At 29.6% G+C, this 25,594-nt stretch overlaps 1 protein-coding gene across 2 annotated transcripts in view; it reads right to left on the bottom strand.

Moving 5' to 3' along the window:
- Nucleotides 1-25,594, bottom strand: part of LOC129989040 (cytochrome P450 4c3-like) — a 45,171-nt gene that overhangs the window by 8,609 nt on the left and 10,968 nt on the right. Inside the window, exons 4-8 of one of the 2 annotated variants that reach the window (XM_056097352.1) lie at nucleotides 24,500-24,585; nucleotides 22,747-22,937; nucleotides 14,368-14,437; nucleotides 9,465-9,591; nucleotides 1,659-1,850 (exon numbers count right to left, since the gene is read on the bottom strand). In XM_056097352.1, the coding sequence (XP_055953327.1) occupies nucleotides 1,659-1,850; nucleotides 9,465-9,591; nucleotides 14,368-14,437; nucleotides 22,747-22,937; nucleotides 24,500-24,585 (666 nt within the window). The remainder of the gene's footprint in view (nucleotides 1-1,658; nucleotides 1,851-9,464; nucleotides 9,592-14,367; nucleotides 14,438-22,746; nucleotides 22,938-24,499; nucleotides 24,586-25,594) is intronic. The other variant, XM_056097353.1, reaches the window with a different exon arrangement.

The following is a 25,594-nucleotide window of genomic DNA, read 5'->3' as shown; positions in this document are numbered from 1 at the left end:
TTTACTTTCAACATAGGGAGGAAATCCCAGGGTTAAATATCTGATAAAACAATAAAAGTGGATTGCATTTCAGGTCAGAAAATTAAACTACTGTTGAAAAAAATTGTAGAAAAAAAAAAGAATAAAACCATTTAAGAGATTGCTAAAAAAATTATGATATTGATTATTAATTTGATATTCATAAAATATTAATTGATTGAATTTTGCAACAATATAAAAACCATTGTGGTGCAGTAGTATATTCGGAAGTTATCACAGAAATAAAAGCCAAAATTCAACTTAACTTTTAATTAAAATTCTAGTCAAAAATTAAAAGAAAGCACGCATATTTCCACAATTTAAGTTATATATGTATTAAGTTTCGTAACTCTAAATAAGACGGTCTGGTCTGGAGAAAGCTAACACACACTCATCCAGGCCCACACATATTCACCTTTATTATAACTTATCATATGTGTTTTGAAATTTTAAACTCATTCTCTCTAAAATTATTATATGGTCACACGTCTAACCTACTAACTAATAATTAATATCTTTCAATATAAAAACACTATATTTTTACAGATGATATAATATTATGTTACAGATGATATAATATTATGATACAGATGATATAATACAAATCTTGATTCGTTTTGTGAAATTGCTCGCAGAAGTAACAACTTAAATATACTTAAATATGTCCATTGCAGAGAAATAATTTGCTTTTCACTTCGAAAGAGAATCGAAATACAAATATATTTTTCAGTTGCATCAGTGAATTTCTATTCTCCAAATTTCCAAAAATATTCATGTTCAAGAATTTAAAAATAAGTTTATTAGGAAATATACAATTATTTAGCTGTAAATTAATCTACAAACTAAACGATAGATAATCTTAGGCATTACATTCTTGAGCTTCGTTCTAATTCGGATGTTCGAGAAAATAGACAGTAATGTAATTAATTCATCAAGCAAAATTTTGTCGCATTACAAACTATGGCCACCTTGTATATTTTTATTCCAAAATAATTACTTTTTTCATTTCAATCTTACGTTTTTAAAAATACTAAAGCATGCTTGTCATTTGATTTATTGTTTTTCTGATTTTATAAGGTGGACATTATATTCAATAAAACTGTAATAATATACAAAATTCGTATGAAATGGTTCAAAAATCGATTATAAAACTTTATTTTCAAATGCAGTTTTCATGTTTTCACAACCAGATAATAGCCACTAGAATTGTAATTTTATTAAATTAATCGAAATACTAATAATCAAGTTTTAGCAGTATTATTGTAGTTTATTTTTTTATACTGTTTTAACACAATTGTGGTCCTAATCCGTTTCAGAATTCTAATGATAGCTTTTTGAGCTTTTATTTACTGCAAATCTTATATATTCATCCCCTTCCCACAAGATTCAAAACTTGCCAATAAAGAATTTAGCATCCAAAATAAACTTTCATTAAGATAATCAATCAAATATATACATTGCGAAATAGAACTGAAACTTAATAGTGTTATTATGTTACTGAAAAAATATAGTTATCTCGAATGCACAAATATACAAAATTACAATTATCTTGCTTATCAGGAAGTGGATGTAAAATTGTAGAAAAGATGAAACTGCTGAAGTGAAATAAAAGAGCACTGAAATGGAAAGATTTACGTTACCGCCAACAAAAATGTGTCAACTTGTTCTATAATATTTTCTTCAGTAAATGATGGATCTTTCAAATGATGTTCCAAAAGTAATTCTAAGAACGGTTTCTGCATTTTCTTTTCCACAGAATATTTATTTGATGTAATTTCAGATGTTGGGTTGCATTTTTTATTATTTATCGATTCGATTTTCTGCTTCAATATCTATAAGAAATTCGCAATATTTTAGTAAAGTTATGCTTAAAAACTACAAGATAATATTATTACAATAACACCTAATGAAACAATAATAAGTGAAAGAAGATGGGATGCATTAAATCAGCTATTTCATTTTTTTAGAATTCGACACTCATTATTATAAGTGAAATTCCATAGTGATATTTTTAAAAAATTCTTGCTAATATTAAATTTTTCTTAAGATTTTCAACTGTTAGAAATTAGCTGGAATAAATAACCATGATTCAACCATTGGATGAGTTACGAAAAGATGCGTGAAATTAGCTATTCCTGTTTTTTTAGAATTCTATCTTATTACAAAGCATCAATTTTAATAGCGCACATCTTTCTAAACTGTTTTCTAAAATTAACCTTCTTCCACAGAAATTTTGAATTGAAAGTAATTATCATAGATAATAAATGAGAGATTCAAGTACTAGATGGAACTCTGATTATAAAAGTCGTGCCTTAAGTGAGAAAAATAATCGAAAGAAGAATTGATACGTTAAATCAGTTATTATACACTGAAAGACAGAGTATGACTGGGTCGATATCTGGGGGCTCGGCAGTGCCCCACGAAGTCGAGCAAAAACAAGCGGCACGGCTATACTATCCTTTTCTCGAAGCAGTTCAGGCCATTTTCAACCCCCTATAACTTCGTTGTGGATAAAACCAGAAGCCTGAATTGTCAGTAACCAAGCAGGCATTATATAAACACATTATATTTCAAATTTCATTAAATTTGAACCAGTAGTTTAAGAATTATAACTAGTCAAAGTTTGTGAATTTTGTCGCTGACTGACTGACAGATCATCAAAACTCTAAGGCACTTCTAGCAGACATAGAAGCTTCAAATTTAGAATACAATTAGTGTTTAGTGTATAAATCAAGGAAAAACTAATATATCCATGTAATAATGGAAGGATCGATAAATTTTTCGAAGTTTCGAGCATTATCCATTTTGTCGGCAAATTCGTCGCCAAATGGTCGCCAAGTTTGTCACCAAGCTCTCGTATCACTGGCTCGGCATCCGGCAGCATCCAATACAGATTACTGTAAAACGGTCTTTCATATGATGACACTATTCTCGCTGGGAAAAATTAATTAAATCTCAAATTTACAGGTTTCTAACAATATCTAATTTGAAATAATTCAATTTGAAGCTGTGGAAGCTGCAAACGCAATGGGTGACTTTCAGAAAATCAATCTGGTAGAAGAAAGCAAACTCATCTTCAAAGTATGATCACAAAACGTAATGTCGATCAAAAAAGAGTCTTCGATATGATCACAAATAAAATGGACACAACCGATAATAACGCTGACGTTTTACGCTGTTTTGTGAGTGGAACTGGTGGCACTGGAAAGAGCTTTTTAATAAAAACTCTGAAAATTTGGGTTAAGACTTATTTAAACAAAAAAGTGGCAGTTAGTACTCCAACAGGAATAGCTGACTATACATAGAATAGATTGACTATACATAGACTATTGCAACTGCCTGTAGAACACAAGCAAATACCGAAGTACAAACAACTTTCTGATGAAGTGCTCCTTCTGAGATCAGATTTGAAAGAAGTAGTGTTGTTTATAATAGACGAAGTGTCGATGATATCCAATGTTTAACATATATTTACTTACGCTTATCTGAAATATTCGACACAAGAGACGATCAGAATGGGTAGTTTGGAAAAAAACATCTTGTAGTTTTCGGAGATCTCTTACAGCGTCCGCCGGTAAGAGAAAAGTCACCTTTTGAAAAACTATCAACTGCTGAAACTAACAAGTTATTAGGTTCCCTCAGTGTACCGAATCTGTGGACTGAACTGTTCATATACGATGAACTTACAATTAACATGCGACAGCTCAATGATTTTGACTCTGTTGAAATGCTAAATAGAATAAGATTAGGTGTGACTACACAAAAAGACAGCGACTTACTCTCGACTAGATTAATAACTCTCAAATCCAATTCAAATGAAAGCAGATTAATTGAAATAATTGAACACCTCTCGAAACTTCCTGATGATATCGTTTGCTTATTATCTACAAAAAACATGTGTCAACAATTAAATACTGCAATGCTTAAATCTCTTCTACATCCCAAAATAAAACTTACAGCTGTAGATAGCATAAATTTCCCCAGATACCTTACAAAAAGAGCTCGTGAATGCATAAAAAAATATGAAGACGATGCTTCTATGACTGCAGGCCTGGAAGAGAACATAATTATAAAAATAGGAGCAAAAGTCATGTTAAGGCGAAATATTGACGTGAGTATTGGTTTAGTTAATGATTCTATCAGTATAGTGCAAAGGGTAAAGGCTGATCAGGAAAATACAAAAAATAATTAAGAAAATATACATTACATTTAATAAAGAACATGTTTACGAGCTTAGTCCGGTCAAAACTAAATTTGAAATTATTAATAGAGCTTATGTTCATCGCGAACCGTTTCCCATATGTATAGCCTATGCTATAACTATACACAAAAGTCACGGTCTAAGTCTAAATAATGCACTGATGGATATTGGTTCTGCAGCGTTCACATCCGGTCAAGCTTACGTGGCACTTCCGAGAGTTACAAGTCTGGACGGCTTACTTCTAATAAATGTCGACTTTGCAAGTATTAAAGCGCAGGAATCCTCAATTTGTGAATACAACAGACTAAAAATTATTTACCGTCCAGACTTGTCAAAAATTGTAACATCAAAGCTTACGAGAAAAACCCATAGAGACAGAGACTGGGCTTTGAGAAAAACTGTGGCTGAATCTCAAGAAGTAGTACCGGAAAAGAAAAGGGGAAGACTACATACAAAAATAAGAAAAGGACCATCTACAAAAACAAATGAGACGCCATCAAAAACATAACTTGTAAAAAAAACCAAGTCTCGCAACTCAATTCTTCTATCGTAAAAAGTTGTGAGATCCATGTAATACCAAGTCGGTCCATTTATTCAGTCCCTACTTAAGGGTCCTTCTGTCTTAAGTTATTACGTAATTAACTAACCTAACAACATCTCACGGTGACCATATCAATATTAAAAATCTTTTATGGTTTAAATAAATAGATTGACTTGGCAATCGCACTAAACAATCTAATTTAATATAATATGTTAATGTAATCTAATTTAATGTAAAGATACATTGTGTTTTCATGCGATGGCCAAGTCAATCTATTTATTTAAACCATAAAAGATTTTTAATATTGATATGGTCACCGTAAGATGTTGTTAGGTTAGCTAATTACGTAATAACTTAAGACAGAAGGACCCTTAAGTAGGGACTGAATAAATGGAGCGACTTGGTATTACATGGATCTCACAACTTTTTACGATAGAAGAACTGAGTTGCGAGACTTGGTTTTTTTTACAGGTTATGTTTTTGATGGCATTGTTTATTCTTGAAAAGCCTCTGTATATATTTCATTGAACTGAAAGGCGTGAAAGTCTGCTACTCATTATTATTTAATCACTTGAAAAACAAATGTAATCAGACATTTTTTTAAAGATAATTTTTAAAAGATCACTTCACAATATATATTCAGATAATTTTATCAATTTTAGAATAAATTTTATTTTTATAATAAAAGTGTGGAATTTATTTTATCTTTTATTTAATCATTCCTTTTCATCTATATCTTTTAATACACTTCCACCAATTGAAAATTACTGAGATGTATACAAGTTGATTCATAAAAGAAATATACAATTTCAATGTACTATAAATCGGGAACAATGTAAGATATCATATATCACTAGTAAAAGAATTGTATGAGGTCATTTTTAGAGACAATATGCAGGTGCTCTATGTGTGACCCCCTCGAAGGGGCGTGCACTTTCTTTCTGGACATTGCACAGAACAAATTTACCTTATGCGAATCTCGCATGTGTTGCACAGTCAATTTATGATTTTTCTCTTCCGCAAAAGGGAACTATTCGCATGTACTTTCCCCTTTATTTGCCATTTTAAAAACGAAGCTGCATATCGGTTCACATTTCAAAGCTCTTTTTCTTTGTCAAAGTCATTCAGATTTTGTAATACTTGCACTTCGTATGGAATCATTTTCAGCTTCTTTCACAAAATTCTCCAGATGGTGAGCTAAGAAATCATCATTTTACGACGCACACTCTGCGTTGAATTTTCAGGGTTTCGTTGAATGACGACTTTTTGCGATAAGTCAGTCGTCTTCGACTTATACCTTTGCACAAACAGAATGCAATTTTAAAATTTTCATGCCATTGATAGATACATTTTCTAACTGGAACTTCTTTTCCGAATTGTGATCGAAAATGTCATTGCACAACATGTGCGGATTCCATTTTGCTCAATTGAGGGACACAAAAAAAACCTTCTCCACTGTAGATGCCGCCATTTCGACTAACTAGTCACATGACACACATGCCACTGCTTATGTGATTTCTGTCAAAGGCCAGACACAAACTTTACGAGTACAATTTATCTTCCAGTTAGCTAAAGTGTGTTGTTACTGTTATCTTGCAATAAATTGTATGCCATTAGTTTTGTCTCATCTGACAAAATAATAGCTTTCTATTGCTCTTTATTATCGACATATCTTCTCCTATACTTCTGTGGCAAAACCTCAATTTCATCGTATAACGACGACTATTGAGTGTTTGTTTCCCACCATTTCCTAATGATGGCTTGGGTCTAAATTTTGATTCTAATCGATGATTACAGAGATACAGAAAACAAAAAATCTTAGATATTGATTGCCTTATGCAGAATCAAAGCTGTTAATGAAGACTCTAGTATCGCTTTCATGATGTTCTTTAATATCGTAGATATCTTGAATCAGCTCCAGTCAAATGGCCACGCTTCGTGGATAGACCTTCCCCATAACTTACTTGAAAATCAAACAAAAATGATGTGAGAAACAATGACTTGATCAAGACCATTTGGGAAGTTTATTAATATCTCATAGAGCAGGTTTTGGCGGAGAGGGAAATCTCACGATGAAGTGCTGTATTCAAAAAGTATATAAATATAAAAAGTATAAAAACATATGATATAAATACTTTTAAGAATCATCCAAAGACAAATCTTGCTTTGAGTGATGCACGCCATCTTTTTTACAATTTATTTATCATCAGTCTTTTTCACTTGAATTCGGTCCATGCTCTTAAGATTAACACTACATTGCTAGGGTTAGATTTCTCCAGTATTTCCATGATCTAAAATTCAGCACTACATTGTTAGCGTTAGATTTCTATCGGTATTTCTTAGGCAGAGAATACGCTAACTCATTTCCCTTAACCTTTCCATGAGTAGTGTTAATGTTTAGATAGATTCAGGATCTTTCATTAAAAAAGGACTTTATTTTTCTGATCAAAGTTTAATCTTTCTAGGAACATAAGTTCGACATTAGAGTTCAGAAAATATTTGTTTATTTTTTCCCCTTCATTTATATATCCAACTACTTAAAGAGGGAGAGACATTCTTTTGTTATGAACTTGTTTCCTTGAATAATTGGTCGTTCGTTTTCGAAATGATTAAATTTTCCTAGTTATAAGATATAAACTAATCATCAACTTTGTTATTGAAGCGGGAGTTATCTAAAAACTTTCTTAACATTAGCTGTTCAGGATCGTTATATTTATTATTTATTTAGGAATCGTCTTTAAAACTTTATTAAATATTTAGTTTTTTAGGATCGCTATATTTATTATCATAGAAAAATTTGTTTTAGCTAGGAAGACACCCCCGTCCCTTTTTTAACAGTTTGAAATTCTTCAAATAATGCATTTTTTTTCACCTGTTTCCATGTGAAATTTCTTGACAAATAGATTAAATAGGAAATAAATAGTAATTAAATATCTATTAGAAAACAACTAAAAAGAATATTCAATACATTTGAGCAACAGTGCTTTAATAAGCATTAATTTCATGAATTCGAGTAATGATTTAAATTTAAATTAACTTTTAGTCTGACAGCATATAAAATCTTGATTTTAGCGTTCTATAGAATATATTTTTCCTCTTCTCTAACATATATTTTAAGCAAAATTTTGTGTCTTTTTTTCATAAGATATGATTCCAAAGAATGTCTGTCCATTTCAGATTATAAATAGGAGAATTAATTCTCTATTGAATTCTGTTAAGGCGAAGCCTGTTTCTTGACTGTTCAACAAAAATAAGTCTAAAATATGTTAAACCTGGCAAAATTAATTCTTGCATAACTGATTTTATATTGTATGTGTAATAAACGTTTGATAATTATAATATACTTTGTAATGAATACTTTGATTTCTCTAGGTTAATTTTTAATTTGAATTTCTTGTTTTACTCAATTATTGTATTTTTTAATTTAAGTGGACTAAATTTATTATTCAATTTCCATATATCAATTTAGAATCATAAAACTAATACAAAATTTAATGCAACTTCACACAGTGCTTTTACACTATCATTTTCACCTGAACATGGATAGTCAAACAATGATATTAACAACAAAAATATGGAATATCAACATAAGTTCTGCAATCATGGTTTCTGCGGATTCATTGCTTTCAAGGCAAAATTTTAGTGACATAATAAATATTATTTTTATTTCAAAATTTCTATCTTTGAAATAATAAATATCTGATAAATGATTTTAGGGAAGAATGAATACAAATTAATACATTAACAGTGAACTTAAAATGGAAATTAGCACTTAAAATGGCAATTCTATTAAATGAAGAATAGAATGGAAAGTGATAATAGAATTCAGTAGCATGACAAACATTTTAAAGAATTAATTAATATCATAAAAGTAATCTATTATATATTTGTCCAATACCAAATTTATATATCAATATAGTTCCGATCAATTTAATGCAGATCCTCTGGTTCTGCATTAAAACCCTATTCGGTTAGGCATGGGCTCTATAAAACACTAAAGGATATTTAAGTGCAAACAAATGAAGTTTGTTGGTAAAGAAGATTACTGTCTTTCGTTCTGTAAGATCCAAACTAACTTCTAAGCTTTAGCTTAGACATCGATTTTGAGATGCCCACTGACAGCAATGAAACTTCGAGTCATGCCACAAAGACAATTTTTAACAGTTCTGGCATTATTATCTTATTGTTTGGAGGTATTATTATCTAAAAAATGATTCTTCATATTGTAGACACATTTGTGTTCACTTACGATTATTGATAATCCATAAAGTTCATTTCTTCTTTACATTTCAGGAACAACAAGGGACCTGTGTTAAAATAGCAGATCTAGCAAAACGCATACCTTGATACTCCCGAAAGACCATTGATGGATCTCTTATCTTCTGCATGGTTTCTGGCTTAATTTCATCTCTTAGCTACATTTATTTAAATATTCTAGGATTTTTAATTCTCTGGCCATTACCTATACCAACTATGCAATGTCATATGAATAAAGAATCTTACTGAATATAAAAACTTTGATTAAATTTCAAAATAATTCAATAAAAATGAAAGCTACAGATCAAACAAATATAAAAAAAATTGTACATAAGAAATATGTATTCTCCCAAACTAAATAACTTAGTAATTGAAAATAAATTAAAATTTTCTAACTTTTACATCTTTCTTTAAAGAGAATAAAATATTTATTTTAAAATGATTTACCTTTTTGCTCATGCCACGGAAAAGATGAACATTAGACTTGAACTTCTTACCAACTGTTGTCAAATTGAAAATTATATCAGGATGCAGCCAGGGGCGCAATGCTCGATACATAACTGATCCCTCGATTCTGCATTCACAAATTTGAGAATAATAATTTTTACTATTTGAAGTAATTAAAAACATAACAAGCTTGAAAATGTGTACATAATTCTTAAATTTGCTGTATTAAAATTATTAGAGACATATCATTTTACGAAATTAATAAATATCATACAAGGGAAGATATATTTACAATCGAATTTATTTTAACTTCTCAATGCTGGTTATGAAATTCTGAAAATCTCTATATATAAAACACTGACGAACGTTTCACAAAAATCGAGCTTATTACTAATTGTCAAATGGCAATATAATCATTCAAGCACTTGCTTTTACCAATCATTCAATCCTTGGTAGGAGTTTTATTTTCCGCTTTTATTTCGCAATATATATTCGCTTTGCTTTTCAGTATACTGTTTTAATTTTATTCATGTGTTTTAGACTTATAAAATAACTAGATGGAATGTTTTTTTTTAAAGAAATGCATCCTATATTAATAATTTAAGAGCATACAAAGTTAACAATTTGGGGGAACAAACTGGTCGCCAAAGGTGGCTAATGAACTATATTTATACATAAAGAAATAAATGCCCATATAGTATAAATTATCGCTTCTTACTCTTTTCCTCTCAATGACAAGATTTAACGTTTTCAAATGCACACTCAACTTCATTATTTCCGGTTTCGAAACGTATTATCAGTTAATCTAATAATATATCTGTACTTAAAATTTACAACCTTCAACAACAAATAATTAATGAAAACAATAATAATATTTTGTTCATAATATTATTCCAAATTTCATTATTATGTTAGAGAATATTTAGTAAGTTTATGTTTATGTATTATATATATGTATATTAGAGGTTTTATTAAGTTTTATAACAAACACAGTCGTTGTTTTATAACAATGTTTTATTGTGTGATAAATGCAACAAAATATTCAGTGAACTCTTAGATTTATTGAATGTATTCAGATTGAATGTATTAATTGAAAGTATTGAGATTGAATGTATTCAATGAATGTATTGAGATTGAATGTATTCATTGAAAGTATTGAAATTGAATGTATTCATTGAATGTATTGAGATAGAATGTATTCATTGAATGTATTGAGATGAATATACTAAGCATTGAATGTACTCTTAGATCATTGAATTCATTCTGCAGATTTAAAAAATTTACTAAACTAAAGTAATAAATTTAAAAATCATGTTTAATGTTTCTTTCTTGAAAATGTATCATTTCAAAACAATTTGGATAAAAAGAATAAATGCTGAAAATTTCATAAATATTTCGTCTAACTGCTTTGATATCTCAGCATATAGTCAGAAGTAAGCAAATTTGCATTAAATCTTGAAGAAATCATTATAAAGAATTTAAAAAATCAGTAAGCAAATCAGTACAATAATTAATAAAGAGGTAATAGAAAAAATTACGAAACTGTTGGTGCTATGTCATGATAACTTATGAAGCATGTATATAATTTCAAATATATAAATGTTACATGTTTCAGTGTCATAAAATATCATCAATATCTGAGACAAAAGAAATCAAATTAGAGGAGGGGAGAAGGTCATAGCAGTCCACTGTCATGTGCAAATTTTGATGTTGATATGATTGCACATAATGAACAAAAATATTGTTTTCTACTGAGAAAAATAATTATTATTCTTAGTTTGTTAGCCATATTCTGGAATCAAATACATGAATAAGCTTTTATTAGACACATTATAAAAGGCCTAATTGCGATAACAGAAAAAAGGTTTAATGTTTTATAGGTTGAACTCTGCAGTTAATAAATTTAATGTTTCATTGTGTTCAAAATCTTTCTAGTTATTTTTTTCTGTATTGCCGATTTTTTATGAATATTTTTTCAGTTAGATATTACGGAATTACATTAATGTTTATAACTGTTAGAATTTAACGAACAAAAAGGAAGAATACATATTTTAAAATATTATTTTTAAAATATTTCTTTATTCTTTTTGTGTCATTTGCATTAAAAGCACTTTCAGAGACATGGAGTCAAGGACTCCAAAAATAACAACAACAAAAAAAAACTTTGACAAAGAATAGCTCAGTTATGCGCATGTGTTCATAGACTTTTGCCAACCATGTGTTCATAGATTTTTGCTAACATACTGCTGAATGTACTACTTGAAGGTATTGAGGTGATCATTCTATTCAAGGACAGAGTACTAAGTGATAATCAGAGCTAATGAACAATGCAGAGTCATTTTGATTCCCGTCTCCAGTTGCGGACTAAAACAGTTTATAAAGCAGCCATTTTTTATTGCACTAAAAGGTTCGTTTCATTAAATTTCGATAAAAAAGTTAGAGACGATTCTATATATTAGATAATATACAAACATTTTCCTAACGATAAAGGATAGCACGAAAAGATCCATTGGCAAACTATGTAACTTGTTCATAGTTGCATATGTGAAGATCTATTTCTTTGAGAAGTCATCAAACGAAAATTGACGACAAAAATTTACTTACGCTGCAAAGAACACTGCACGCTCAATATAATGAAGATTGATGGCGACAAGTAGGGATTGCAATACCAGCATACCGGGATACCGATTACCGGTATTTTGAGCCATTTGTACAATTTTGTAATACCGGTATTCACAAGTTTAAATACCGGTTTTTCAGTATTTACTAGAAATTTTTAAAATTGTCTCCACTAAATGTTCAGGGATCGCCAACATAGCAAAATAGTATACGTTTTTGTTTTTATGTCTCCCTAACGGGCGAAATTAATTAACTAATTAATTGCTTAAATCTAAATTAGCGAAGCATGGATTATCCCTGAAAGAAAAAATTGTATCGCTAATGACTGATCGAGCAACAGTTATGAAAAAAAGTTTTAAAGTTGATTGGTGCAAATCAGCAATTGTACTATGCTCATGGAATTCAGTTAGGAATAATAGATGTATTATACCAAAAAAATAAAGAACAGAAGAATCCAAATACTGTGGATATAGAAACTTCGGATTCCAACTTTGAAGAGAGTAAGAGTGAGAGTGATATTGACAATGAAGATAATAACAATGTAATTGTTGAATAAGTTATTGCTAATGAGGATGAAATATTAACCCATCAAGAATTGTTTCCTATAATTTATAAAGTTCAGAAAATTGTTAAGATATTTAAACGTTCCTCTATAAAAGATGACATATTATTAAAATGCATACTAACTGAAAATAAAACAGAATATATGTTAATATTAGATTTCAAAACACGTTGGCACTGTTTACTCCTAAAAGCACACATCACTATCTGAAGAGTATATATTACATTCAAAAATCGCACAGAAGAAAAGCATATCGAAATAGAAAATGTCTTATGGTATTTACATAATTATAATGATTTTAAAAATGAAAATGAAAAAGAAGAAAAGAAAATAATCAATTCAAATCTGATTAAGTTTATAGTAAATTTTCTTAAAATTTTTTACCCACAAACCTATCCACATTCAAAAGAATTCTGTTCATTTATCGAAGATTATGATGACACTAATTTCGATAGTGAAAATAAATTGTCTCTTGAACAAAAATTAGAATTAGCGATAAATAAAAACAAAAACAAATTCAACGAACCAAAATACAATACAGAAATCAGCTATATCCAAAACCATCCGATAAGAAATCGATTTATTTGAAGATGAAGGCTTTAGAGGTAAATACTTGGAAAAAGTATATCGAGCATTGCTAACAGTACCACTAACTATCGTAGATGCCGAAAGAGAGTTTTCGACATCTAGTCATTTTTGCACAAAATTACTTTTCAGGCTTAATGACAGTACAATCGATGCATTATGTTTTTTAAGACCACATTTCAAAAATTTGTATATTGAATAGTGAATTTTACAATTTTTTGTGATTTAAATAAATAGTTTGTTCCTTTACTTTTTTGTGATTCTTTATATACTGTTATCATTTATAAGTTGCAAATTATTTTTGTGATATTTACCCTTTCTAATAAAACTGGCAAATAAAACAAAGAAACACCTGTGTTTTCTTTCTTTTTCAAAAATTTCTAACACCGGTATTAAAACCGGTATCCCGGTATTAAGATCTAAAAAATACCGAATACCAGTATTGTAATTTTGGTCCGGTATTGCAATCCCTAGTGACAAGTTATAATATGAAAGGATTCGCTTAAATATTTCCTTGCAAAACTTCTTTTTTTAAATTCTGTGAACAAATTTCTTCATAATTTTCAAGGACTATTTTCTATTATTACTTCTTATACAATTACTGCTCTTACTCTCTACTATTAGTTACTATTATTGTTACTATTGTTTTTACTCTCTAATATTACTGTCTGTCATTACTATTAATTTCTACTTTCAATGACTGACCATTTTACTATTCTAAACGAAACCTCTGAGTATTTAAATATAAAACTTTGCATTAATATAATTTTTTATAAAATATTGAGAATACTTTTACTATAAATTCATTATTAGCTAACATAATGTTTATGAAATCAAAATTATGTTGCACTAACAGATTAGCTGATATTTAATTTGTGATCATTTTAAAAATAGTCTTCTATTTTCAAGAACAAATATTCGAAAAGAATTTTAAGTTTCTAGGTTATCAAGAAAGTAAATGAAAAATCTATATTCCAAACCTGAAAAACGTCAAGTAAAATAAAAAAGTATAGCATAAATTTAAAAAAAAACACAGAGGAAACCGCAATATCAATGCTCCGTAAAGAAAATAATTCATTAACATTGGACATATGAATAAATAAAATATTGAATTGCAACTCATGTTTAATTACTTACTCATGAAGAGCGTTTGAGTAATCACAATTTCCTCCTATTTGGAAATTCATAGTGACACCCATGGCAGTTTCTGAAATAGGCAGCATTGAATGAGAATAATAAGAAGGCATTTCAGTATTTATGGAACATAATAAAATTCAGCAACATATAATGTAACGATTTAATTGTATTGGGTTGGCTTTTATTTTCATGAATTGCTGTAGCATTCTAAAAAAAGCAAGCTTTTCAGAAATCAATACATGTAAATGAATTAAAGGAAAATTACAAACTTTTTATAGGTATATTTTATTTTAATTGTTTTGGTGCATTAAAATAACCCAATAGTGTTGATTGATGAAAGTGTTAATTACTGGAAATATCCTTTTTTAATATATTGGGTTGGCAAGTAAGTAATTGTGGATTTTTTTTGGAAAATCAAAGACAATTTTTTTCATTGAATTAAATAACTTTATTCTGTAATGTATTGCCCGTTTTGATCAATTACCTTTTCCATCTTTCAGGTAGCATCATAATCCCACGTTCATAAAGCTTCTGGTTTTTATTAGCAAAAAACTGAATCAGGTACGATTTGACATCATCATCATTATTGAAATTTTTACCATTCAAGGAGTTTTGTAAAGATTGAAACAAAAAGTAATCAGATGGTGCAAGGTCAGGACTATATGGTGGATGTGGCAAAACATTCCAACCAAGCTCCAATAATTTTTGCCGAGTGACCAAAGATGTGTGTGGCCGTGTATTGTCATGATGGAATACAACACCTTTTGGATTTGTCAATTCGGGCCGCTTTTCTTCAACTGCATTGTTTAATTTCGTAAGTTGTTCAATGTAGACATCAGAATTGATCGTTCGGTTGGGTGGTAAGAGTTCAAAGTAGACAATTCCTTTGTAATCCTACCCAACTGATAACAAAACCTTCTTTTGATGAATATCAGCTTTTGATATTGTTTGAGTTGGTTCACCTGGCCTGCTCCACGATATTTTCCACTTGATATTGTTGTAAACAACCCATTTTTCATCGCCAGTTATCAGTCGTTTTAAAAATGGATCATTTTTATTACGTTTCTTTAGAAAATCGCAGCTGTTAATGCGTTGCGTTAAATGCGTTTCTTTCAGTTCGTGAGGAACACATGTATCGTGTTTTTGAACACAGCCAAGTTGTTTTAAATAATTTTCAATGCATGTATGTGATACATGAAGCTTCTCTGCAATCTCACGCGTTGTACTGTGACGATCCGAATCGATTATTGCTTTGATTAGGTCGTCATCAACTTCAACTGGAAGAGAGAGAGAGAGACCAGAGCGTTTTTTTATCTTTGAGTGAAAAATCAGCAGAGCGAAATTTGGCAAACCAATTTTGACACTGCCGTTCTTTTAAGGCTTCATCACCATAAACAGCACATAACTTTTTATGAGCTTGCGATGCGTTTTTCCCTTTGAGGAAATAAAAAAGCAAAATATTACGAAAATGTTACTTTTGATTTTTCATTTTTCAACGAACGCCAAACGAAAACTACGCAACCGATCAAAAAACTTTTTTTTACTGATTGAAAGCTGAATTGCCAACTATCAAATAACAAAGTATGTTTTACATTTGTACGACGTCTGCAAACCTAAAAATTCAACTGAAGCCATCTATGAGTGAAATCTGCAATTACTTAGTTGCCAACCCAATATTTTATTTATTTTACAATTTAGTTGGAACTAGGGTTTGCAATATCGGACCAAAATTTCAATACCGGTATTCGGTATTTTTTAGATCTTAATACCGGGATATTGGTTTTAATACCGGTATTACAAACTTTAGCAAAAAAAAAAGAAAACACAGGTATTTCTTTGTTTTATTTGCCAGTTTTATTAGAGAGTGTAAATATCATAAAAAATAATTTTTAACTTATAAATTATAGCAGTATATAAAGAATCACAAAAAAGTAATAAAAAAAAACATCTTATTTATTTAAATCACAAAAAAAGTGTAAATATCACTATTCCGTCTGTGGTACTATTACAAATTTTTAAAATGTGATCTTAAAAAAAATAATGCCTCAATTGTACTTTCATTAAACCCGGAACGTAATTTTGTGCAAAAATTACCAGCTGTCGAAAACGTTCTTTCGGCATCTAACTCTAGTGGTACTGTTAACAATGCGCGATATACTTTTTCCAAGTATTTACCTCTAAATCCCTCATCTTCAAACAAATCGATTTCTCGTAAGATGGTTTTGGATATAGATGATTTCTGTATTGTATTTTGGATCAATGAATTTTTTTTATTTATCGCTAATTCTGATTTTTGATCAAGAGACAATTCCTTTTCACTATCGACATTAGTATCATCATAATCTTCGATAATTATACCGAATTCTTTTGGATGTGGATAGGTTTGTGGGTAAAAATTTGTAAGAAAATTTACTATAAACTTAATCAGATTTGAATTGGTTATTTTCTGTTCTTCTTTTGCATTTTCCTTTTTAAAATCATTATAATTATGCAAATACTTTAAGACATTTTTTCTATTTCGGTATGCCTTTCTTCGGTGCAATTTTTTAAAGTAATATATAATTCTTCAGATCTGTTCTGTGCTGTTTTTTCAGTGACTGCAACTTGAAATTTATTTTTGCATTAGCTGTTAATAAATTAGAATCTCTCAGACATAATGTCTCAGTAGTCATTTCTATTGGAAGTAGAACTGATATAGTTCTGGATATTAAGTCGAATTCACTATCTGAAAAATTAATTTACAGGTTTGATTATTGCTTTTTGGATTGAATTTCTCAGTTTCAAAAATCGTTCCATCATTAGGAGGAAATTGTTCCAATGTGTTTTAGAATCTTATATTAACATATATTCTGTATTATTTTCAGTTAGTATACATTTTAGTAATATGTCATTTTTATAGTGGAACGTTTAAATATCTTAACAATTTTTCGAACTTTATAAATTATAGGAAGCAATTCTTTATGGGTTAATATTTCATCCTCATTAGCAATATCTTCTTCAACAATTACATTGTCAATATCACTCACACTCTTCTTCTTTTCAAAGTTGGAATCCGAAGTTTCTATATCCAATCTATATTTGGATTTTTCTGTTCTTTATTTTTTTGGTATAATCCATCTATTACTCTTAATTGAAATCCATGAGCATAGCACAATTGCTGATTTACACCAATCAACTTTCCAACTTTTTTCATAAGTGTTACTCCATCAGTCGTTATGGATACAATATCTTCTTTCACGGTCAATCCATGTTTCGATAATTTAGATTTAAGCAATTAATTAGCTAATTAATTTCGCCCGCTTGGGAGACATAAAAACAAAAATGCATACTTTTTTGCTGTGTTGGCAATCCCTGGACATGTAGTGGAAGCAATTTTAAAAATTTCTAGTAAATACCGGTATTTAAGCCTTGTGAATACCGGTATTACAAAATTGTGCAAATGACTCAAAATACCGGTATTCGGTATCCCGGTATACTGGTATTGCAATCCCTAGTATGAACAAATAGTGGACACCACTTATAGTGATCCCTTCGGGTCCACGTCAAAGTGATCATTACATTCCAATAAACAGTACAACCAAAATATCATAGAAATAATCGCAAGGAATACAAGGACCCGTGGAAAACAGAACGTCATTCGTATCATTCATTCATTTTAATTAAATAAACTGACACCAAATGCAAATAAAAAAATCGTATAGGTTTATCTTTTAAAACTCTTTTTAAAGTTATTAAACTAACGTATTTTTAAAGTAGTCTAACATTCTTTGGATGAAGCTTTCTTATGAAGTGTTCAAAAGGTTCGGCAAGTTATTGGAATAATTATAGCTTTCGGGCTTCTGACAAAGCAATGGTTCACTCACGTGTCATTTTCTCTTATTTTAATAAAACATTACATATCTCCATCCATCATACATTGCTTTCGCTTACGCGCCATATAGTCATGCTTTTTGACTTAAGATATTTGGTTTCATCCCTTACATTTTAACAATTAAATAAGAAACTGTTGTGAAATTTTCGACATAGTAGCAACTTCCTGCAAATTGAGTCTATGAAATTGATTATACTCTTTCAGAAATTCACATTTTTCTTTCATGCATAATATGCAATGTATGGTGTTTCTGAAGCTAATGATGTTTTTTGCTACGCCCATTAGCTCACAGAATGGAAAAAGGCATAATTTTAGGGAATGGCCCAATAAAAATAACGATCTAGAAATAATTGAGTGTGTGTGTTTTTACTTTACTTTACTTTATTGCCGACCTTAAGTCTTTAATTTCGAGGGACCCATTCCACGCTATTTTAATTAGCACAACTCATTAATGATTAAATCCGAGAACACAAAAAGCGGACATTACTGCATTTGAATAACTTCCAATTTGATTGAAATAAATCATTATTTATTGGAAATTGTTAAACAAGATATTTTCAAAATTGATTGACTTACAGTATCAAATATATAAATAGTCGAAGGCTAAGAATAAGACCGAGGCTACATGTTACACTTGCGAGCAATATTGCATTATAGAGTAATAGGTAGTTCAGAAAAACATCGATAATAGTCTGATTTTGCAAGGTGGCTAAGTGTCGAACGTTTTGTTTAGTATCATATGTGGGAGGAGTTTTTAATATGTGGTTTAGCTTTTCGTAAACCTACTTAAAGTAAGACTAGATTCACTACTTCTTCAGACAGCATGTAGAACAATTCGTAATAGGAGGATGCCTCCAAGGGATTGCAATACCGGTATACCGGGATACCGAATACCGGTATTTTGAGCCATTTGTACAATTTTGTAATAATGGTATTCACAAGTTTAAATAACGGTTTTTCGGTATTTACTAGGGATTTTTAAAATTGTCTCCATCGTATGTTCAGGTAACGCGAACATAGCAATATAGTATACGTTTTTGTTTTTATGTCTCCCTAACAGGCGAAAATAATTAGCTAATTAATGACTTAATTAATTGCTTAAATCTAAATTAGCGAAACATGGATTATCCCTGAAAGAAGATATTGTATCCATAACTACTAACGGAGAAACAGTTATGAAAAAAGTTGGAAAGTTTATTGATGCAAATCAGCAATCTTACAATGCTCATGGAATTCAATTAGGAGTAATAGATGTATTATACCAAAAAAATAAAGAACAGAAGAATCCAAATACTGAGGATATAGAAACTTCGGATTCCGACATTGAAGAGAGTAAGAGTGATATTGACAATGAAAATAATGACAATGTAATTGTTGAAGAAGATATTGCGAATAAGGATGAAATATTAACCCATCAAGAATTGCTTCCTATAATTTAATAAGTTTGAAAAATTGTTAAGATAATTAAACATTCCCTTACAAAAAATGCCATATTACAAAAATATATACTAATTGAAAATAAAACAGAATATATGTTAATAATAGATTCTAAGACACGTTGGAGCAGTTTACTCCTAATGATGGAACGATTTTTGAAATTGAGAAATCCAATCCAAAATGCAATAATCGACTTAAACCTGTAAATTAATTTTTCAGATAGTGAATTCGACTTAATATCCAGAACTATATCCGCTCTACTTCTAATAAAACTGACTATAGAGGAGTTATGTCGAAGAGATTTTAATTTATTAACAGCTAATGCAAGAAGTCATGTAAGAACAGCACACATCACTATCTGAAGAATTATATATTACATTCAAAAATCGCATAAAAGAAAGACATACCGAAATAGAAATTGTCTTATGGTATTTACATAATTATAATGATTTTAAAAATAAAAATGAAAAAGAAGAAAAGAAAATAATCAATTCAAATCTGATTAAGTTTATAGTAAATTTTCTTAAAATTTTTTACCCACAAACCTATCCACATTCAAAAGAATTCTGTTCATTTATCGAAGATTATGATGACACTAATTTCGATAGTGAAAATAAATTGTCTCTTGAACAAAAATTAGAATTAGCGATAAATAAAAACAAATTCAACGAACCAAAATACAATACAGAAATCAGCTATATCCAAAACCATCCGATAAGAAATCGATTTATTTGAAGATGAAGGATTTAGAGGTAAATACTTGGAAAAAGTATATCGAGCATTGCTAACAGTACCACTAACTATCGTAGATGCCGAAAGAGCGTTTTCGACATCTAGTCATTTTTGCACAAAATTACTTTTCAGGCTTAATGACAGTACAATCGATGCATTATGTTTTTTAAGACCACATTTCAAAAATTTATATATTGAATAGTGAATTTTACAATTTTTTGTGATTTAAATAAATAGTTTGTTCCTTTACTTTTTTGTGATTCTTTATATACTGTTATAATTTATAAGTTGCAAATTATTTTTGTGATATTTACCCTTTCTAATAAAACTGGCAAATAAAACAAAGAAACACCTGTGTTTTCTTTATTTTTCTAAAATTTCTAATACCGGTATTAAAACCGGTATCCCGGTATTAAGATCTAAAAAATACCGAATACCGGTATTGAAATTTTGGTCCGGTATTGCAATCCCTAAAGGCTCCATTTAATTTTAGAATAAGCGATTATATTTGTTATTCGAAAGAAGTGCATCAGTGTGTTTGGTTGAATGAAAAAGCTTTGTATACTAGACGACAGATATATGCATCTTTATAATTTCTCTCTCAGGACAGATCGTTTGAACTGGGAGAAAAGGTTTTATTTCAGAAGTGGGTAACGCCTGACCTCACACTTCTTGTCTCGTGTACCAGTTTTCTTGAGAAAGAAACTATAATTCAAATGGAATGAGCACTACGTTTTCCCAATCTCATTGTGTATGTTTATAGGTGGCGTGTGGTTGCCTCCGATTCCTTCATCAAATCGTACATAGATTTATATATTTGGTCAAATGGTTTTACATTTGTAATTCATTGATAATATCATAAAAAAACATGAGACATCGATATCAGGTCAATAATGCTATTCAGTCTTATTCTACTTACGAATGGGAAATTTCTCTGCTTTTATCTGTATGTCCGAATTTAGAATTTTTTTTTTCTAATATCGAAATACATAAAGACTATGAATAACATTAACTTGAGCTTGTAATTTACAGTTGGCATAATGAATATTATAATCATATATCTCCACATTGGCCTCAAATCATTTGGATGCTCAATTGTTAACTTTTTGTTTAGTCATAAAGCCTATATATTAAATGTACAATATTCATTTTGACATTATTTATTAAGATCACATAATTTCTAATATAATGAGAATTACAAAATTCAACAAAATCTGTCGGAATATCTATATCCGGATAGAAAATGTGATGACTACAAATTATGCCATATTCTTGAAGCTATCAAACCATATAAATATTATCGCTGAAATGAAAAAGTATGACAATATTCAGATTATCCGTGTTATCTCCAGCCTGATTATAAAGCACTTCTTCAAAGACAATTCAAGATTTTTACTGATAAAAAAACAGCAGCATATTTATAAGGTTACCTTAAATCTCAGATAAATAATATTGTAATTCTAGTAACAGTTAATTGAAAAACATAATAATCCATATTTTTAAAGTTTTGTCGAATACAGTTTCAATAATTATCAGCAAATCCTCAATAAAATATATTAATAAAGAATGAAGTATATAATTATTTATATATATTCAAGATATTACTTTAACGATTTGGAATATATAAAAGGACATATTCTACAGTAACACTAAAGAGAAAATTTCTTTTTTTTATAGCAAATGATTACAGGTTCTGATAAAAAAAAATAATTAAACCTTCTGACTTCTTATTATTGCAAATGTTAAAGGCTTTCAAATTTCAAAAACATCATACAAAATTTACCTATACCAGAATTTCATTTAATCAAATATCTAATGAATGTACAATCCCCATCTAGTCCTGGCATCCGTGTTCTATGAAGTCTTATCGAGCTCACTAAAGAAGACTATCACTAAAGAAGTTATTGGACAGGACATATTAAATCAACCTCTTCAAGAGATCTCCAACCTCGGCCAATCTCCATAGTCTTTTAAATGAAAACAACAACTGCTCCAAAATCTATGTTTGTTTCCCTATCGCTAAAAATTATGGTTGGGATTCTCAAAAGAAATAAGTTAATTAAATTCTCCAAAAGTACTTCTTCTAAACACTTTTCTTTTTACAAAGGGACTGCTTTGATAAAGTGCGAAATCCCCAAATGACGTAAATATTTTAATCAAATGAACGACACAAAAACACTTTCACTTCTGGCATAATTTCATATAAAAATTAAGTGTTGCTTTATTTTTTTCTCTATATTTTATGATTATAAATAAAAAAAAAACCCAATTTGTTTAAAAATTTCATTTAATCTTTCAGAAAAAACTCATTAGCGATGAAATAAAATTTTTATGCTTACCACAAATAATATCCAAGGCGCACAAATGTGACAAAGGTGCTATATCGATCCAAGGTTCATGAATACGAGATTTTATAGTTGAAATCAGAACATTAGCTTGTTTTTGGAATATAGGTATGCAATCATCCAGAATCGAGAAGTGAAATGTTGGCGTTAAAAGCTTTCTCTGCTTTCTCCAGTCTGTCCCTAAGCTATAAAATATCAAAAAATTATTAGCGAAGTGAACTTCAGAAAGTCTTTGATTCTAAAAGAAATACATTGTTTGTCTTTAATTCTAAAAGAAATACATTGTTTGTCTTTAATTCTAAACAAAAAAAAACTAGCTGTATTTAGCTTAAATGCAAATCTTTAAGTAATATGTATTTGTGATTTGTAAACATTTATATCCCTTAATGAACTTACAACTATTTTCATTAATATCGCTTTATCCCTTTGCACTCGGATGGTGATCTCCCTAACCATTCAAGACGGTGCATCATTTAAGCATTTTATTTATTTATTTTTCAATTTCGATTGTTAAAAGAGCCTACAGAATGGTAAAACCTGTAGATTACGTTTTCATTGAAATTCAACTTAAAAATTACTTAGATTACATTTACGAGTGTAAAGGGTTAATCTATTTAAGCTATCGACAATGAAAGTTCTATTGTCTAATTGAAAGGATGCAAAATGAGAAACAATTAAACACATTATTGAAAAATGAGTCGTAGACCATGAAATATATTATTATGTGCATTATAACATGAATTTCATAAAAAACATAATTCATATTGCTGCATGCCACAATCTTTATGTTAAGGCAACGTATCTTTTTTATATCTATATTTAAAAATGTTGCTGTATTTGATGGTAACAAATTGCTAACACTTTATTTCATGTCATTTCCATCTTGGAATCTCTTGCTAACAAAATGTGCTAAGTCAAAGAAGCAAGTTCTGTGCTGACGGTATGTGGATGGAATATTTTTCAACCAAAATCTATAATTGCTTCTTTCGAACTGCCTACGAGGTTGAGGCGGCAGAATCAAATTCATTAAGCATTATCAAATTACAATACTAAGCGTCAAGATAGCTATGGATTGCTATGTTTCTGTTGTTTTGCAGGTAGTCCAAGTATTTACCCCCCCCCCTCCCACGCCACATACAATTTTGAATTTGAGAGTACCAAATAGCCGTTACCTAAATTTTCTTTATGGATAACTGATGAAAAAAAAATATTTTCAAAATTTGTCCACCAATTGAAGTCAGTTTTTCTTATTGAATTACCATAATAATATTACATCATGGCAATTTAATGCATTTTATCTACATAAATTCATTCATTTCTTTGAGTTAGAAATGAACAGCCTTTTTTTCCCCTCATGCCTTGGACCATAAAAAGAAGTAGAGAAAAAAGTATTGACAAGAGTTACGTACAATTAAGATAAATATTTGATATAATCACTTTGAATAATCAACCATTTATCATAACGGTAGATCTAATTTCTGATCCTTTCTTCGAAGAATGTTCTACAAATTGTGCGAAATGGATTTTAAAGTTTCTTTATAATTCTCTTTTAAGAAATGTCTATTACAGAGAAAGAAATGTCTATTCATTTTCTAAAATCACAATTTATTTATGCTGGTCGTCCAGCTCGTTCTCTTAAACGTCAGCGTCCTCCATTTCTTTTGAACTATATGATTAATGATCAGAAAGTAATGGAAAAAAATTTTGCCCGATCGAAAAAAATATCAAAAGAATACTACTGACAAACCTTGTTATGAGTCCATTACCAATCGCTGGCCGCAAGAGTAAATATTCCGCGCTTTTATTAATAATCTCTGGACTGCTCAAAATAGCCTGAAACATATATTTATTAATTAAAAACATCAGAACTCCAATTAAAAAAGATACATTCTTAAAACAATATATATAATTTGCCATCAGTATGTGTCTTATAACTGAAGAATCCTATTAATTAAATAATTTATATAGTATCTGATTGCGACAATAAATCATCATTTAAATCTTGTTTCTCTTATTTCGAGACCCATTATCAGAATTTATTAGGAAATAAGATGGATAATTTATAAGTAAATTAGAATTCAGCAATTTATATACTAAAACTATACATATCCTGATTTTTTTGCAGAATCAAAATTGTCACTACAATATTTAATGTGAATTTTGTTTAATTTGTCATCAATTTCAATTATTATGTGTGTCTTGGCTTCATTCATATTAAAATTACCTCTTCAGATAGATCAATTTCTTACTTAAATATGAAATATTGAACTGACTGTCCAAAACATCAAGTGGAAAAAGAACTGGGAGTGGGGAATAAGTAAGTTTCCGTAACATTACCTGTCGCTGTTTATATTATATTGCTGTTGTTGAAAGAACAAATAAGTAGTAGCAAGTAATTCGATAAGTTTGCTATCACTGGAATACTCTGTAAGCTATTGTTTCTATACTACTATTATAAATGTGAAAGTTTGGAGAGATAGATGGATGGATGGATGTTTGTTAGTCAATCACTCCAGAACGGCTGTACGGAATTGGATAAAATTTAGCACAGAGATAGAGTATAGTCTGGAATAGAACATAAGCTGCAATTTATTCCGGTTAATCGAGTGATTATTTTTTATTAATTAAAAACTAACTTTCCCGCCATAAGTCTTCATTTCCCCCTCCAAATGAATAGGGCTTCAGTTGTTTTTTTATTCCACGCTAAAGAGGCTAGGTGTAATATGGTTTTGATCGATTATTTCAAATGATTATGTTCGTTTTCTTAGCGTTTCATGCATTTAAATTTAAAATTGTTAATTAATCAATCTTTCTGATTCATTCTAAAGTACTTTTAAATTAA

This window comes from Argiope bruennichi, chromosome 10 (assembly GCF_947563725.1).
Source record: "Argiope bruennichi chromosome 10, qqArgBrue1.1, whole genome shotgun sequence".
Taxonomy (NCBI): domain Eukaryota; kingdom Metazoa; phylum Arthropoda; class Arachnida; order Araneae; family Araneidae; genus Argiope; species Argiope bruennichi.
The sequence above is the reverse complement of the archived record's forward strand: the minus strand, read 5'-3'. Positions and strand labels throughout refer to the sequence as shown.